General features: G+C 41.4%; 3 protein-coding genes across 4 annotated transcripts in view; 2 read left to right on the plus strand and 1 right to left on the minus strand.

The window, feature by feature from the left end:
- LOC103367453 (proteinase-activated receptor 2-like) overlaps nt 1-3,337 on the plus strand; it is a 7,848-nt gene extending 4,511 nt beyond the window's left edge. The window contains exons 2-3 of one of the 2 annotated variants that reach the window (XM_008295479.1): nt 716-865; nt 1,225-3,337. In XM_008295479.1, the coding sequence (XP_008293701.1) occupies nt 793-865; nt 1,225-2,282 (1,131 nt within the window). In that variant the 5' untranslated portion in view covers nt 716-792 and the 3' untranslated portion in view covers nt 2,283-3,337. Of the gene's footprint in view, nt 1-712; nt 866-1,224 lie in introns of those variants that run through there. The other variant, XM_008295478.1, reaches the window with a different exon arrangement.
- A 3,377-nt stretch (nt 3,338-6,714) lies between these two features.
- LOC103367456 (proteinase-activated receptor 2-like) lies at nt 6,715-9,644 on the plus strand. The gene is made up of 2 exons (XM_008295481.1): nt 6,715-6,854; nt 7,956-9,644. The coding sequence occupies exons 1-2, from the start codon at nt 6,785-6,787 to the stop codon at nt 9,044-9,046; spliced, it is 1,161 nt and encodes a 386-aa protein (XP_008293703.1). The 5' UTR covers nt 6,715-6,784; the 3' UTR covers nt 9,047-9,644.
- A 4,383-nt stretch (nt 9,645-14,027) lies between these two features.
- ch25hl2 (cholesterol 25-hydroxylase like 2) lies at nt 14,028-14,927 on the minus strand. The gene has a single exon (XM_008295482.1). The coding sequence runs from the start codon at nt 14,925-14,927 to the stop codon at nt 14,028-14,030; it is 900 nt and encodes a 299-aa protein (XP_008293704.1).
- Between the last annotated feature and the right edge of the window lie 1,687 nt (nt 14,928-16,614).

The raw sequence follows: 16,614 nt of genomic DNA on the forward strand, positions 1-16,614 counted from the left end.
AAATACTTAGGAATAAAAAATATTGCTGTTGTGTCACCTGCGTAAATTACGCACAGCCCCTGAGACCATTTGGATCCCGCTGCTGTCTGACGCTGCAGCTCTTTAATAAAATAATACAGACGAAGGTTAAATTCTACATTCTCACAGCAGATTTTAAGATTTGTATTCGACAGGGCACGATTTGGATATCAGGAGGTGGAACTCCTCTCCAGTGGGCACCGGCATTGTGCCAAAAAGTGATCATCTGCCAAAAACTGATGGCGCCCTTCGTATCAAAGCTGTATTGCCCAGTTTATTTGCATTATTTTGATACTGTTATCTGGATCAAACACTCATAGCGTGCAAATAGACAGAACTTACTATATGTCTGTGGTGAGAACACAGACACAAAGATAAAGGGACGCAGGTTTTGGCGCAGCAGCTGTCCCGTTATATCTCCTGTCTACTGCTGCACTGAAAACATCCTCCGATCATCTACAAACATGAGATATCATCACACATGGTGTCAGTGACTGTACCTGTCTTGAGATATTTTGGATTTCAGCTTTGAAGGCTGCCCCAGAGTTTGCGCTGCTGTTCCTGGATCGCAGAAAATAACTGATCCACGAGACAAGCATCGAGTCTGATCACTGACAGAGGTGTGTCCGTGCGCGGTCACCTGACTCCTGACATCACGCAGGTATGAAAAGCAGCTGTTCTGAGGAGGGAATGGCAGTTAGAGCAGAGACAATAGGAAGCGAGGCACAGCCGCGCCCGCTCACACTTTAGTTTGTAGCTTTAAATTTTGCAGCCATGACTGCGAGGACGCGATGTTTTCAGCTGTTCCTCCTTTGGTGTTGCTCGCAGACTTGCCTGGCACAGAAAGGTAAGGTTTCCTTTTGCTCGTTTCTGACATTTATGTTTGTGTCGTCTTATAAAATGCTCAACTGGGGCAGAGTTGTGATCCAAAAACTGGTTTATTGAGCGCTATATGCTGAGTGTAGACTCTGCTTGATGAATGTTTTAGTCTTTGTTGCCTCGCATTGATCAGTTTTCTAAAATGAGTTTCATCCCAATAAAAAAAAAAAAAGACACACAGGTGTTGTAAGTCATATGACTCATGACGTTATTAGAGTGAGAAAACAGGTCACAGCTGATGGGAACTGATATTTGAGTTTCAGATGTTCTTTATATAAACCTGTTACACTTCTGCTTTTCATATATTTTAATATCGTGACCACACAGATGAGAGAGGCTTTACTGGGACTGAGACCAACGATGGGTTGTGGGTTGGCTCCCAGGCCCAAGAGGTCCTGAGCAGCCGCCTGACAACCATCTTCCTGCCAGTCGTCTACATCATCGTGTTCGTGGTGGGGCTGCCCACCAACGCCTTGGCCATCTGGGTGTTCCTCTTCAGGACCAAGACGAAGCACCCGTCGTCCATCTACATGGCCAACCTGGCTCTGGCCGACCTTCTGTTTGTCATCTGGGTGCCCTTAAAAATCGCCTACCACTTCAACAACAACAACTGGATCTATGGAGATGCACTGTGCAAGGTGCTGGTGGCGTTCTTCTACGGCAACATGTACTGCTCCATCGCCTTCATTGCCTGTATCAGCGTTCAGCGTTACTGGGCCGTGGTGCACCCGCTGTCCCAGCGTCCAAGGAGCAACCGCTTGGCCATTTCCGTCTCTGTCATCATCTGGGTGGTGGTGTGGCTCATCACCATCCCTCTCTACCTGTACGACCAAGAAGTGCGCGTGAGGAACCTCAACATCCTGACCTGCCACGACGTCACCAGGCCCGGCCAGAAGAAGATTGCAGCGGGATACTTCCTCACGATGGGAACCCTGGGGTTTGTCGCCCCCACTATTGTGTGCATCATATCCTACGTCCTCATGCTCAAGGCTCTGAGGAACAGCATGTCAGATCCCACCATTGCCAAGAAGCGCAAGAAGGCGGTGGTGCTGATCATCACAGTCCTGGTGATGTTTTTAGTGTGCTTCACCCCCAGCAACATCATGCTGCTGGTGCACTACATCCTCCTGCTGCGTGAGGCTGAAAACAACCTGTACGGATTTTACATCACCACGCTGTGCTTGGCCAGTCTCAACAGCTGCTTTGACCCCTTTGTTTACTACTTCATCTCTAAGGACTTCAGGGAGCACGTGAAGAACACGTTCCTCTGCAGGAGCGAGAGGACAGTGGAGAGGATGAGGGTCTCCTTCAGCGCCCTGAAATACTCCAAAAAGAGCAACACGTACACGTCCGAGTCGGGGAACACGCAGAGCACTGAATGCTAGTGCTTTATATGCTTATTCCTTCTCGGAAAACTCAGGTGTAGAAGAAGATAGATTAAGGAAAGGGGTCAACTGATGTGTGACACCATTTGGATGTTTTGAACTGATATACATTTGCAGTGAAAATGAAAATCTTTGTCACAACATTTGGAAAAGCTCCAGCGTACAACCTTCCTGATATACCTCTGCTTATGTATTTTAATCTCAGGAGACCTTTTCAACATTTATCCCTCACTGTTGACAGGCATAGAGTGCTGAGTGGTGACCACAGAGAGAAGTGGCAGCATCAGAGCCAAAATAGCACATTAAATATTCATTATTTGATCTGAAGTCATTCAAAGAAAAAAGAAGATAACAGGGAAATGCTGAATACCTGCTCTGATAATCGTTCAACCCCTAATTTTTTAGGTTTTTGAGGACATCTATCTGTGGTGACGACATCCTGAAGGTCTTATGCTGCCTTAAGTTACTGCCTTTTAACAGTTGTTGTAAATAAATGTAGTTTTGAATATCTTTTCATAAAGCTATTTTCTTTCAATGGCGTTTTTTTAATGCTGTAACTGAGATATGAACATTAGTCATTTTTAATGTAACTGGTTTGATGTATTAATTTTATTAAGATGAATTCTGTCAGTTGTTTTTGTGTGTGTGTGTGTGTGTGTGTTTTTTTAATTTGCCAAGACCTGAAGCTTAAATCTGTAAATGGTACATATTAAATGATACATTAAACAAGATAAAGGATTTTTTATTTTTATTTGTACAGCTATGTTTTAATATTTGCCAATAAAGATAACCGTCCAGCTACCTGTGATTTCCCCTTTCACATCATTCAGAAGTCTTAATAAAGCATCAAGTTCTGTGTTAAAGATCTTAGAATACGTTAAAAAGTCTTGAATGTTTTTCTTGCGAGCCATAGGCAGTTTATGTGTCTGACTGTGGCCTTTCTGGAGACAGAAGTGGGCTGGTTGTGACAGCGGATCTATTTTGTTGTTGTTTCTTGTACAGTGTCCTTGTACTTGTTCATCTTTTCCACTGATTAAGACGTCTGTTCCTTCAGATCTTGGTCACATCAATTAAACTGATGTCAATGGAATTAATTCCTGTTGTTATTATAGTCGAGGTCATACGCTTCCATGCTGCTGGTTTTCCGTCCTGCTTTTTTCTTTTTTGTCAGCCCAGGATAAAGCAGGCATGAAATTGCAGTCAGTGAGGTTTTTACAAAGGTGTGTAAAGTTTTTGGAACCCTGTAGGTAACCTGTATTATGGTGTCAACATTCCCTCTGACTGTTTTGTGAAGCAAGAAGCTGGAAAGGTCAAGCTGGATGTGCCTTATTTTCAAAACCAACACTCATATTTACCCTTTACTCTTAAATCAGGGTTCTTTCCAAATTCCTTTATACATCCTGTAGCATCGTTTACCTGATCTTATCACATTATTTCTGTGTAAACTAATGTTAATGTAAGAATCCACTCTTTTCTTTACTTAAATGGCTACAAAGCACCAAAGAGATTCATGTTTGCTCCCGTGGATGATTACTGTGTTTACATGGGAGAGAGCTGCACACACACAGTTACCCTGAACTAAATAAGATAAATAAAATTTTAAAAAAGGCATATCTTAAAGCATACTTTACAAAATTAATCAGTTTGTATGTTTTAGTCTGAAAAAAAGTTCTGATTTTCCCTTTATCAATTCCTTTAACTCAACTCCAGCTTGTAAAGAATGCTGCAGAACAGATTCTTACAGCAACAAAGTATGTCATGGTGTCACTGTTACATATTTACAGTGAGTGTTAGGTAGCTTTAGCGTTGTGCTTTTAGGATTTAACGAATGATCCTGCATGATGAGGGAAGAGAGATCACACTGTATTAAAACAACCAAACAGGGTGTGTTCACAGACACTTCATTTCTGCAGAGTTAGCAGAAGTCATAATAAGACAAAGAATTCAAACTCTCTATCAACAGACCAGAAAATATGTATTGCTATTCAATACTTTTAGAGGACAGTTCATAAATTTGCCCACAATAATTCATCCACATGAATATTAACTTCTTTTTACATTTTTTAAAAAAAAAACATTTTTGTACTTTGATATATCTGCTGTAACTTACTACCTATGTTCTGTAATAAAACCTTAAAAAGTAGAGCTAAAATGATATGCTGATACTTTAATGTTAACTGATTTTAAACTGGATTTTTGGAGCTGTTATCAGTTTCAAGGGTTTTAGCAATATATCAAATTTAGTTTAAAAAAAAGACTTTTAAAAACAATATATTGGCTGCATTTCCTAATATCTTTATTAAAATTACATTTAAATAGGAAAATAATGGAGTTATTGTGCATTTACTTTCCAGGAATGCATTTCACAACTTAGTTTACAACTTAGCAAAGCTCGACTCTGCATCACCGTCTTCTCAGCTGTGAGCTCTCAGTAGAGTTTGAGCTGCTCTACTGGACAAACTGTGCGATGATAATATTTCTAAATTGTTCCAAGTATATTTTTTTTAGCGCCATGCTCTGCAAAACAACAAAAAAAAAGTTTTCGTATCAGACAACGTGTACACCGACGCTGATTTAACTGATGGTTTGAAATCTGGCTGAAGGCTCTCACTGATTTTTTTTTCAAGCAAAATTGTATGTTTCTAACTTCTCAAACATGAGAGATTGCTGCATTTCCTTGTCTTATATCACAACAAGGGGAAGCATTGTGGTGCAGTGGTTAGCATTTCTTACAACTAGAAGGTTCTGGGTACTGTGTGTTTTGCATGTTTGCATGGGTTCTTTTCTGGTCCTCCAGCTTCCCCTCACAGTCCAAACACATGCTGAGGTTAACAGCAGAAAACGGTGCCATGGGAGACTGAATGCATCTGGGTTTTGGTCTCTTTATTTGACAGTGTCACATTTTAAGATGCACTGTTCGACTTGAGGAACTCACAATGAGCCTTTTTAGCCCAACCGTTTTCAAGAAGCTGTAAAGTAATTGGCAGATTTATTCATGTTAAAATATGTGTTTACATTTCCATCCCATAGCAACATGTTTTGTTTTGTTTTTTGCAATTGTGCACATGATTTCCACAAAACTGTAAATGTCTATCTTTCATTCAGCCTTTACTTAAACGAAAAATACACTGAGACATTCACAATGTAGCTGAGTTAAAAAATAAATACATTTTAAAAAAAGAAAGAAAAGAAAAAAGAAAAACAAGATGTGAGCCCACAAAAAAGAATGTGGATAACAATGCAATAAAAACAATAATTAATAGCATTTAGAATTTTAAAACAAATAAATGAACTGAAACAAAAACAGCTGGAAGTTTAAAAAAAAGAAAAAAAAATGAGACAAAAAGCCACAGGAATAAAAATAGAGTCATGCTTTAGTTTGTGCTACATGTTACTGCATGTTGCAGGTGTTCATTGAGTAAAACTGGATTTTCCAAGCTTGTAAAAACAAAAATACACCTGCAGTGTAATCCAAGCATTTGTGCGATAAAGACCCGCATTACCAGGTTGCTATGAGACAACATAAGGGGGTGGAAAAAAAAAAAACAACAAACCAACGAGGGCCATATGAATAGACAAAAGCTGTATCTATCTCACCTTCCAGAGAGGGAGGGACAACCAACCTCAGCATACAGCTCCCAGTGAAGAGTAAAACTATAACCAGCAATAAATGTTAATGCAAAGTGATAGACAGTGAAGAACAATGAAGATGCAATTAAAAAGGAACTGAAATCAACAACTATTTGTGCTCAGAAGTTCCCGGCGCTGCCTTTAGGGAGGAAATGTGCCTGTTTGTCATACCTTATCTAACAGTACAGTCTTTGTTGATTGCATACCACTGACAACAGAATTATATAAATATGAGTGTAGATTTTAGTGCTTTTTTTTTTTGTATAGCAGCTTTCATGCAGCACGTGTGTCTCAAAGTGCATTAGCATTAAAAATTACATTCAACTTTATTGTTAATGCATAATGACAAATAGGCACAGTTTAGTATCTAAGCACAATTGCAGAAGAAGCAGTAAAATACAGTATGGCTGTTAAGAGTATGAACAGAATGAACAGTGTGCACAGAGTGGTATTACCATAGTAAATGTGTAAATATAATAGCTGTAGATAAAAGTGTAAAAAAAAAAATAAATTGATGAAGATATATACAGTTAATATACAGTATGAAGTAAAAAATAACATGAAATAAAAAATAAAATTAATACAGAAATCTAATTCTACAACATTTGTTAGAGATCTTTTATAAAAATATGTCATTTATGCGTCACTCAGTGCTTTTGCTGACCCTGGAAACACTGAGCGCCATGACTGAAACCAGCTACGGGAAAACTACCTGAGGGCAGGTGGGCGGGGCGGAGGTGACGCAGGCGCACTGGCAGGTAGTCTCGGGGCGCGTCCTTCAGGGTCGGGGGTGTTAGCAGGCATTTAAGGAACCGCTGGAAGCTGACTCTGTAAAACACAAGAGGAGCGGAGAGAGTCTAAAGTACGAGAACATGGATTTTACACGTGTGCTGTCGCTCCTGGTGGTTTTCTGCGGGGTTTGTGCCGCTGTTGCTCCTCCAGGTGAGTTCACTGCTTCCTGTCTGCTGGTGTCTGAAGGCTGGGTCGTTTACATACCGAGCTGCTCACACACCGATACTCCTATCAAAGGAAGAGCATGACTGAGATTATTCTGATATAATTTAGGCATTTTTAAGCTTACTGCATGAAAATATGTTTGGTTAAATAAAAGACTTTTTGGTGGAGTTGATATTGTTTCCCTTGGGTTGTGGTCCGCTCATAAAATAAGAGGAATGTCGGGAAATGTAGGCTGAGGCGTTTTTAATTAGTCCAAATTTAAACAAGAAAATAACATCGTAGAGTTTAATTGTTTTGTTGTTGTCTTTTTTTGGACTGATTATTCGATTTAGTTGTATTAAGATTAACCTAATTATCATCTGTAATACAACTAAATCTGTATTCTAGTTTTAATTTAATACAGTTTCATTATAAGTTGATCTGTTCGTGATTTATCTTTTGCTTCTTAAGTATGTTTTAGGATGAAAACAATGAAAAGTGCCCATGTTAGAGCCTAATCTGACGTTTTCAAAGAATGTGTTTAGATCAACCAGCAAGCTTGAACTACAAATACTTAGTTTGTGGTGTAAAATACACGGAAAGGCATGAAAACGATCACATTTGAAAGAAGTAGTCAGACAATGTTTCATTTAAAATTATAAGTCTGGAAATCGGTATAAGTAATTGATTCACTATTAAAATAGCTACTAAAGCATCGCGTATCCATCCTATAAATTATATTATTCAACCGTTTGTTTCAAAAACTACAGCAACCAATGATTATTGTTACTGATGATTAATCTGTTGATGTTCTCCATTAATTTGATAGTATTTTGGTCTATAAAATATCAGAAAATGGAAATAAATCAGTGTTTCTCAAAGCCCAGGAGGGCAAATTTAAATATTTGTTTCATCCACAACCCAAACATATACGGTTTACTGTCATCGAGTAGGGAAGAAACAGAAAATATTCACATTTAAAAGGCTGGAATCAGAGAATACTGATTTTTTCTTATTGAAAACTTACAGAAATACATAACTGATTGATGAATCATTGCAACTCCAGTTTCAGCCCTGATCCATGTTTATTTCTTCTATATACTTCAGGTAAAGGTCGGGGCTTTGGTGGCTTTCAGGACCCTAAAGACTCTAATCGTTACATTGTGGATGATGCAGCCGCCGATACGCTGAGGAGCAACCTCACCACCGTCTTCTACCCAATCATCTACATCATCGTGTTCGTGGTGGGGCTTCCCGCAAACGGCATGGCCATCTGGGTGTTTCTCTTCAGGACCAAGAAGAAGCACCCTTCGTCCATCTACATGGCCAACCTGGCTCTGGCCGACCTGCTGTTTGTCATCTGGATGCCCCTGAAAATCGACTACCACTTCAGCGGCAACAACTGGAGCTATGGAGAGCCGCTGTGCAAGGTGCTGGTGAGCTTCTTCTACGGGAACATGTACTGCTCGGTTCTGTTCATCGCCTGCCTCAGTGTGCAGAGGTACTGGGTCGTGGCTCACCCTCTGTCTCAGCAGAGGAAGAACAACAAGCTGGCCATCGGGGTCTGTGTGGCCATCTGGGCGTTCATCTGGCTCACCACCACTCCTCTTTACTTGTACGACCACACAGCAAAGCTCAAAGACCCCAACATCACCACCTGCCATGATGTCACCATGATAAAGGACTCAAAGAACCCATTCGCCTCGGTCCAACTCCCCTTCTACTACTTCGTCTTCATGGGCATGGTGGTGTTCCTCGTCCCTTGCGTAGTCATCATCGTGGCCTATATTATGCTGCTCAGAGCTCTGGGGAACACTATGGGGAACAGCAGTGCAGCGAAAAACCGACAAAAAGCCGTGGCGCTGATTGTTATCGTCCTGGTCACGTTCGTGGTGTGTTTCATCCCAAGCAACATCATGCTGGTGCTGCATTACTCTCTGCTAAAGGACGGAGTGGTAAATAACGGCTACAGCTTCTACACCTCCACGCTGTGTCTGGCCAGCCTGAACAGCTGCCTGGACCCGTTCATCTACTACTACGTGTCCGAGGAATTCAGGGAACACGTGAAGAACACTCTGCTGTGTCGCAGCAGCAGGACTGTGGAGAGGATGAGAGTTTCCTTCAGCTCCATGAAGTACTCCAACAAGAAGAAGTCATACATGTCGAGCACTGGCACCACAGAGAGCAGCACTTGCTAGTGCCAAAACCAGAGAACAGACTTTGATCAGATATCGTGCATCGTGTCGGTGCTTGCACCATGTTGCACTGACGTGGTAGCACTGAGACGCAGCACTGTCTACTGAAACTCCACCTGCATAAACCAGGCAAAGCGTTACGAAACCAAAGATGGACTCTCACTGTGAAGATAACCGTGGTGGGAAGAGAGCAAAGTACAATTTATGTTGCATAATGAACTGCTGCTTGGTGTTAAAATGTGAAGTATGTTTTATTTTTTGTAATATATTCTATTATACATAGTTGTGCCACTCGTGCGAGACACGTCTTTGCTTTTTCCCACGATTCCGACTGACTGGACCCCTTCCTTGAAGATCACTGAAAGCAGATGGCATCTGTTATTAAACAGCCACATTAACCTCATGTTTAGAGGAATGGAACGCGAGAATATATCTAGAAAATGTTTATTTAATACTCATTCCTGTTGCAAGTTTTATTTTGTGATTTTAAGCCTCTTGTGCCGAAGCTTTTTTTTAATATGAGGAGGAAAGAGGCAGCATTGTTACACTGTTTGTTTGTTTTTTGTTGTTTTTTTTAATAAATGATAAAACAGCCAGATAAAGTTTCTGTGAAACTCCTTTGTGCTCTTGCATAACAGATTAAAGTCTGCGTATCGAGTGAGTCACTGACCTTGTTACTGTCATGCAGCTAGAGACTCATTGTCAGGGATCCGTCTCTCAGCCTGGTGGAATCTGTGGAATGTGTTGTGTGGAAAATCATTGATACAAAGTGTACAGACCAGTTTTTAAAACAACTTTAATGTCCGTTTAGATGTTAATCAGTTGGTTTTGTGTACAAAAAGCCAGACATGAGAAAACAGGGTCAGAGCAGAGGGAGTTAAAGAATGCTAAAGAGCGTGATGAGGCATGTTCTATCCCAACAGGTCGTCCTCCCACAAGTTTCTGCGTGGGTCCACGTCTCAGCTGAGTTAGAAACACAAACATTCAAGATTCAAGCCAGATATGCTTCTTTTAGAGTTATTTTGATTCATGGGTGAGACCTTTCCTCCTATTAGCTGGGCTTTTTCTTAGTTTTAGTTCAAATTGAAGCTCCTACAATTAGTGTCCCACATTTTATTTTCAACTGAGACCGCTCATAGATATTTCCCTCTGAAAGACAATGCATAGACAACAAAGGGGTGTTCTGCACTGAGGTTAAACTCCCCTGTGGTCTTTTGCCTGTAGATAAGGAGTAAGTGACCTGCTGTGAAGCCCCACCCAAAGAGTCCACCATCCCCCAGGTGCACTCACAGGCCTGATAGGTTCCTGTGTAAAGAGCTCTGGGCTGTTTAGAGGTAAATGGTTGTAGTGGAGTGTCGTCTTACCTTTTGTCCGCCCTCTGAGTAGAATACCTTCCTTTCACACGTTGAGGGCAGAGCCGCACCCTGACTCTGCATTTACACAGCTCCGCTCAAACCCTGGTGACTGACACTGTGTAACCAGAATAAAAAATAAACGTTCATCACGTGCACCACGTCAGTTCTGAGCAATTATTTTATAACAAAGACTCCTGTGGCTAAAACGGATACTGTTAAAAACAATATGACAAATAGGGGATTATATACACTATAAAAAAACCTTTTCTTAACAGTTTTTAACTGTAATTTGAAAAAAAAAAAAAACAGTTAACTGTCATTTAACAGATTTTCCTTACTTTGGTAGGTAATAAAAAAGCAAAAACAAAGTTGTAATTTATGTTTTAGCCTTAAAATAAACAAGATTAAACTTTTGCAATGTTTTACCATGTTTTCTTTTATTGTATTTAAATGTGTTTGCATTTTGTATTTTGAGGTTTGATTAATAAAAGGGGACTGCAAGGTGGCGCATTTGTTTAGCACTGTTGCCTCGCAGCAAGAAGGTTGCCGGTTCGCATCCCGGTAGAGTGCGTGGAGTTTGCATGTTCTCCTTTTGCAGCGTGGGTTCTCTTCGGGTTCTCCGGCTTCCTCCCACAAGGTCCAAAAACATGTTGAGGTTAATCGGTGATTCTAAATTGTCCGTAGGTGTGAATGTGAGTGTGCTTGGTTGTCTGTCTCTAAGGTCCAGGGTGTCCCCTGCCTTCACCCTAAGTCAGCTGGGATAGACTCCAGCCCCCCTGCGAACTAGTGAGGATTAAGCGGTGTATAGATAATGGATGGATGGATTAATAAAAGGTGTTTTAAACTGTTTGCAGATTTCCCTGTTTTGTTAAATTACAGATAATATCAAATCTTTTTTTTTGTTTGTTTTTTTTTTTTACAAAATTACAATATTTTTACTATTTTTACAGTTTTGAATGTTACAATATTCCAACTTCTCCAATCCAGCTCAAAGATATTGTTTCCTCTTCCTAAAGAACTTGACAAAGGTGGTGACAGGATCAAAGGCTGTCTGAAAAGACTTTAAACAACACATGTTGCCTTTGTGAACTTTAAAGTGCCGGCTACGTCTCTAACTGACATGCAGCGTCCAGTATGTCAACAGCTTGTTTCCGTCTTTGTCTCGTCATGTGTGACATGGTGTCATTTGAATAAAGCTGCATTTGAAGGAAGCCTTTTACATTCACTGGTCAAAGGTGTGTCTGTGTGCTGGTGACGCTTTCTGATCGTTGTCCTTATAAGGCCACACCTCAACAGGCTGTCAAATAACCTGGTTTTTGAGAATCTGCCAAAAGGTTTTTCATACACAGTTGGCTAAATAGAAGCCTTTTCTTATCAGATCGGTAATAATTAACCTTTCTCTGAATCAGAAAAAAGAATCACTGCATGTTGTATTTGTATTTCTGCTGTTTATCGACACACAATTGAACTTCCAAGTTGGGAAAATCATGTTAGGAGTGGACTTTAATAGAGTTTGCGACCAAAAGAAAAGTAAAACCTTATTTTAAAAAAGGCTGCATACAAACATTTTAGTTTTCTAGGTGTCCCTCATAAAAACAAGTTTGTACACAACAGATTTCTCTGCACAGCTTTCAGGGAAACTGTTGGTGTGAACCATAATTATGGGCTTTGATAGCTCCACATGCATATTTACCATGACTGCACTCCGAAAAACTCTGCATAGTTTCAGTCTTTAGATGTTGTTTGCTCACTTTTGTACTTGTTCGAGGCTACAGAAATGTGATGCAGCACATTAGTTCTGTTTAGAGGAGCTATTAGTCAGACTCTGTTCCATTTTGACAGTACCAGGGTTTCCAATTCCAGTTTTGTTGCTAAACTTCTCATTGTTCTCACCTTACCACTAAAAAGGTTGCATTAAAGCTACTTCTGCTGTGACACACATGCATTGTACATGTGGTGGTTTCTGTTGCATAGTTCCATGATGCAATGTTTACGGAATGTCCATAGGTATTTGCAAGTTGCAACCAAACCTTGGTTAACCACAAGACTGACACACAGTCACCCACAAGAATATGAAGAAAATATGAGATGACTTGCTAAAAGTTCAAACTGACAAGACCTCATGCAGCAGATGCATTTATTGGCAAGAAAAGCATTTTTAATCATAAGACTTGCAGACTTGCTTTTAGAGCTCGCTACACTTCTGACAGTAAACTGGCATAACTTTTCATTCTTAAGTTACATTTATTAACTTAACATTAAAAAATAGCTTCCTAATGGTGACAATGCATGCACATAATAGATGTATTCCATTCCCAGACACTAGGATAAAGCCTGCTTTATATCCCATTATTAGAATAAATTCAATCGTGACACACAGACAGTCATGCTTGAGGCATCTGAATGCAGTGTTACTACAACAGCATAACCTGTTGCAACAGTCAGTTCCCAGAAACATGCTAAACCGGTTCTGACTGCAGGTCCATGGTGAACAACAACAACAATGGGAGAAGAGTCACGAGGAGATCTGGCCTTTCCAGCACCACAACAAAATCAGTGTAGTTCCTGTTATTTAATTAGATGTACATGATGAGAAGGGTGCGTTTCCCTATTTTACTGCTCCGGCTTAATCTCTTCTTTGCATGTAATAGTATATATTGGTAGCCCTCTTTCTCTTCTGTGACGAAGAGGGACCTCTGCTGGCGTGTTTGTTGAATTTTAATAATGTGATATATAAGTAAAAAATGAATCATTCTGCAAAAGTAAAGTGATCTTCGCATCAGTTAGAAACACATTCACCTGAGCATTTATTTGAGAAATATCTAAGTCAATGCAAACATTTGATTTTATGCTTCAATTTTTATTTAAAGAGTAAAATTGGCGGAAAAACTCCTAAAACTGCTATTGTTGCACCAATTTCCATAAAAATGCAACATTTTTGCATGCCTTATTGATGAGTTTAATTAAGAACTCCTCCAGTGAGAGCATTTAGCCTGAAAGAGAGACTGATAGATTAGCATTGCACCCACGCATCATACTGGGATGCAGCTAAAAGAGCGCTATTCATGCGTGTGAGAGGGTCAGTGCTGAGGAGGGAGAATGTACGTGCTAACGTGTGTGTAATCGCTCTGACAGATCACACCATCTACCGTCAGCCAACACTCACTGAGAGCTGCTTAGTGAAGCTGGACAACACACATCTCAATGGTTTTTACTACTTTTATTTGACCGACCTGAGAATGTCATGGAGGGAAACAACAATACATTATAATAAATGAGAAATCTCTATGAATAAGAGATAAATGTACATAATACAACAGTACAGGGTTATCTATACTATCATTGTACACAAAAACGCACATATAAAAAACTCTTTTTCACAACTTACCAGACAGTCAAAAAAAACAGTTAAATTGATTATCAGCAGTGGAAGAGACCAAAAAAAATAAAAAAAAGAGTAGGGTGAGCCAGTGTAATCATATCTAAGAGAAGGGAAAGACTGGGAGACGGGACAGAGATCAGCAGGAGAGGAGAGAGTGAAAAAAACAAGTATGTTGGAATGAGAGCAGGTACAAAAGAGGCAGTTTGAGTAAAACAGAGGCAGAGTCAATAAGAGATTCATTGGAGCTCTAGTCTTTTCTCCCTTTCATCTCGTCTGGCTCTCCCGTAGAAGTCTGGCTGGAGGGAGTTGGCACAATGTGGGTGCCCCCCAGCCAGTCCCAGTGAGAGAAAAATGGGGCGAAATTGGTGCCAGGTCGCTGGTGGTGGGCGTCGTGTTTAGGGGCACCACCCCAGAGGCCAAAGGGCACCAGGTTGTGCAAGGCCCACGGGAAGTCATAGCCGCAGTGGTCCTCGGTGGAAACGTAGACATTGAAGACCATGAAGCCCCACGTCGTGAGACAGTGGCACTGCAGCAGGATGGGGTCGATTGTGGCCCAGAATCCCACGCTGAACAACTCCCAGCCCGAAAGGTACTGGGTGACCAGGCTGAACGGCTGGTTGTACTGGTGGTGCACGGCGTGGAAGGTGCGGTACAACCAGGGGACCCGGTGGTGCAGGAGGTGCCACAGGTAATACTGGAAGTCAAACACCACCATGCAGCCCAGGATGCCCAGGAAGAAGCTCCAGAGAGTTGGTGCTTCACGGGGCAGGGGGGTCGGCGGCCTCCACAACCACTGAGCAACCGCAGCAGGGAAGATGTAAAACAGGTGGTTGTAGATGGTGACAGACAGGGTGGTCCAGATGTTAGGCCAGGCGACGGGTTTGTCGGGATGCAGCCTGTAGCGGTTGATGCAGGGCCAGGAGGGAGCCAGCAGGTCCAGCACGGTGTAAAGACCAACCAGGAAGAAGTAGGTGGTGACTGAGAGGACCACAGGAAAGAGAGGACTCCTCAGGAAGTCGTGGTGGTTCTGCAGGAGGTAGTCCCAAACAGGCTGCAGGACCAAGCCCTGGGACTGGCCCCCAGTCACGTTGTCCACATCCGACATCCAGGATAAAGCCTCAGTTCTGAGTAACCTGCCTGTGCTCATCACTAACGTGGCACTTCTCTTTTACAGAGGGCTGATCCAAGAGGATTATTTCCTTACAAGCCCCAGGAGAGAATAAAGAGGGTCTAAATGAATGGAACGATCCAATCAGCTTCCTCGTATAGGTTAGGCAACTGCAAATTCTCTGGTGATGCTGTGCCAAATTGGACTGCTGGACTGTCTTCGCCTCTTATGTATGTTCTAGCCCCACCTCCCCACCCCCCCAACCCGCTGCATTTTAAAAGAAGGCGCTCTGTAAAGGCCCTTTTTCATGGGCACAAGGACCGCAGCCAGGACTCAGGAGCCGGGCCACAACAGCTCTCATTTTTGACCCAAATCATGGAGAGAGAGCTTCCGTTTACTGGTCAACTTGACTTTGTCACAAAAAAACAACAAAAAAACAAGAGGTGGTGTCTTTTAACTGTTAACATTTACAGAATACAAATGTTGACCATACTACAATCAGTTCTAATTTCACAACAGTATGTCAATTATCAATCTATTAATGTTTCTGTCTGCCTCTTTCTACACATCATCAAACACACAAAACACACACACAGACACAGACACACACACACACACACACACACACACACACACACACACACACACTAGCCCAAAACAGTCATTAATCATTGAAACTTGTCAAATGTGACATTTAGTCAAAAGCACTTCCTTTCTGATGCAAGAGCATAGTTGGCTCATTGCTCAGTTTATTTACAGAAAAAAAAAAAGATTTTATTGTCCAGAGCTGAACTGGAGCAGAGACCACAGCTCTAGTTTCTATGGTGTCATGCAATCATTCTGCAGACTTTTAAAGAAATGCCATCTGATGCCATGTTTTTCATTTTACTGGCTCTCAACAATTGCATTTCATTAAATTGCACCAAGACACTGATGAAGAAAGACATTCTTTTATTTTGATGATGATTAAGAAGGTCATTCTCCTTGATTCCACCCCCTGTTGACATGTGTTTTCCCATCACTTTTTCTCATATGGTGTCCTACCTCCTGTCGCAGACCCCTAATTCCACCCCTGTCGTTCATTGTCCCCTTACCTCCTGCCATTTGATGAGCAACTGTATGTTAACGAACCACTATTCATTTTTGTATTTACATATAGCCCCCCCTCCACCCCTTAATGAAGCAGTTAGGAAATTATCACAATTAATTCTCCTTCTGGTGAAAAACTGGACATTTTCAGAGTGGTAGGCTGCTGCTCGGGGCTTGTTGTTGTCTCCTATAGTCGATGCACAAATTGTGGAAGGGAAGGACAAAGCTCCTGAAATGAGCCAATGGCAGGTTTATACCTGCGGTGAGTCAGACTATGTTTTTCATGTTCCACGTTTGTAGATGTCTACATCCAGCCAACTGCACAGACTGTCCACTGTGAGTATGGTGCCTGCAAGAGAGGCTGTGCCAGGATGTTTCCAGCATCCACACCTTCAGAATTTATCTTCACCAGAGTTGTAATGGACGTAGTAGCTGCCAGACTTTAAGGATGCTTTGATTTGTACATGCTTTCCACTGATGAAACACAGTGGGAAGTTCTAAACTCTCCAGAATCCTGTGCGATGTCCACTCACCCAGAAATAACTACTGACATGGTGCTACAGTCCAGTCTGTGACCTGCTGCTAAATTCTGTAAAAACAAAAAACATCCAGCAGAACCACCTGTGTCGACAGACCA

Source organism: Stegastes partitus, unplaced genomic scaffold (genome assembly GCF_000690725.1).
Source record: "Stegastes partitus isolate 25-593 unplaced genomic scaffold, Stegastes_partitus-1.0.2 Scaffold1051, whole genome shotgun sequence".
Taxonomy (NCBI): Eukaryota; Metazoa; Chordata; class Actinopteri; family Pomacentridae; genus Stegastes; species Stegastes partitus.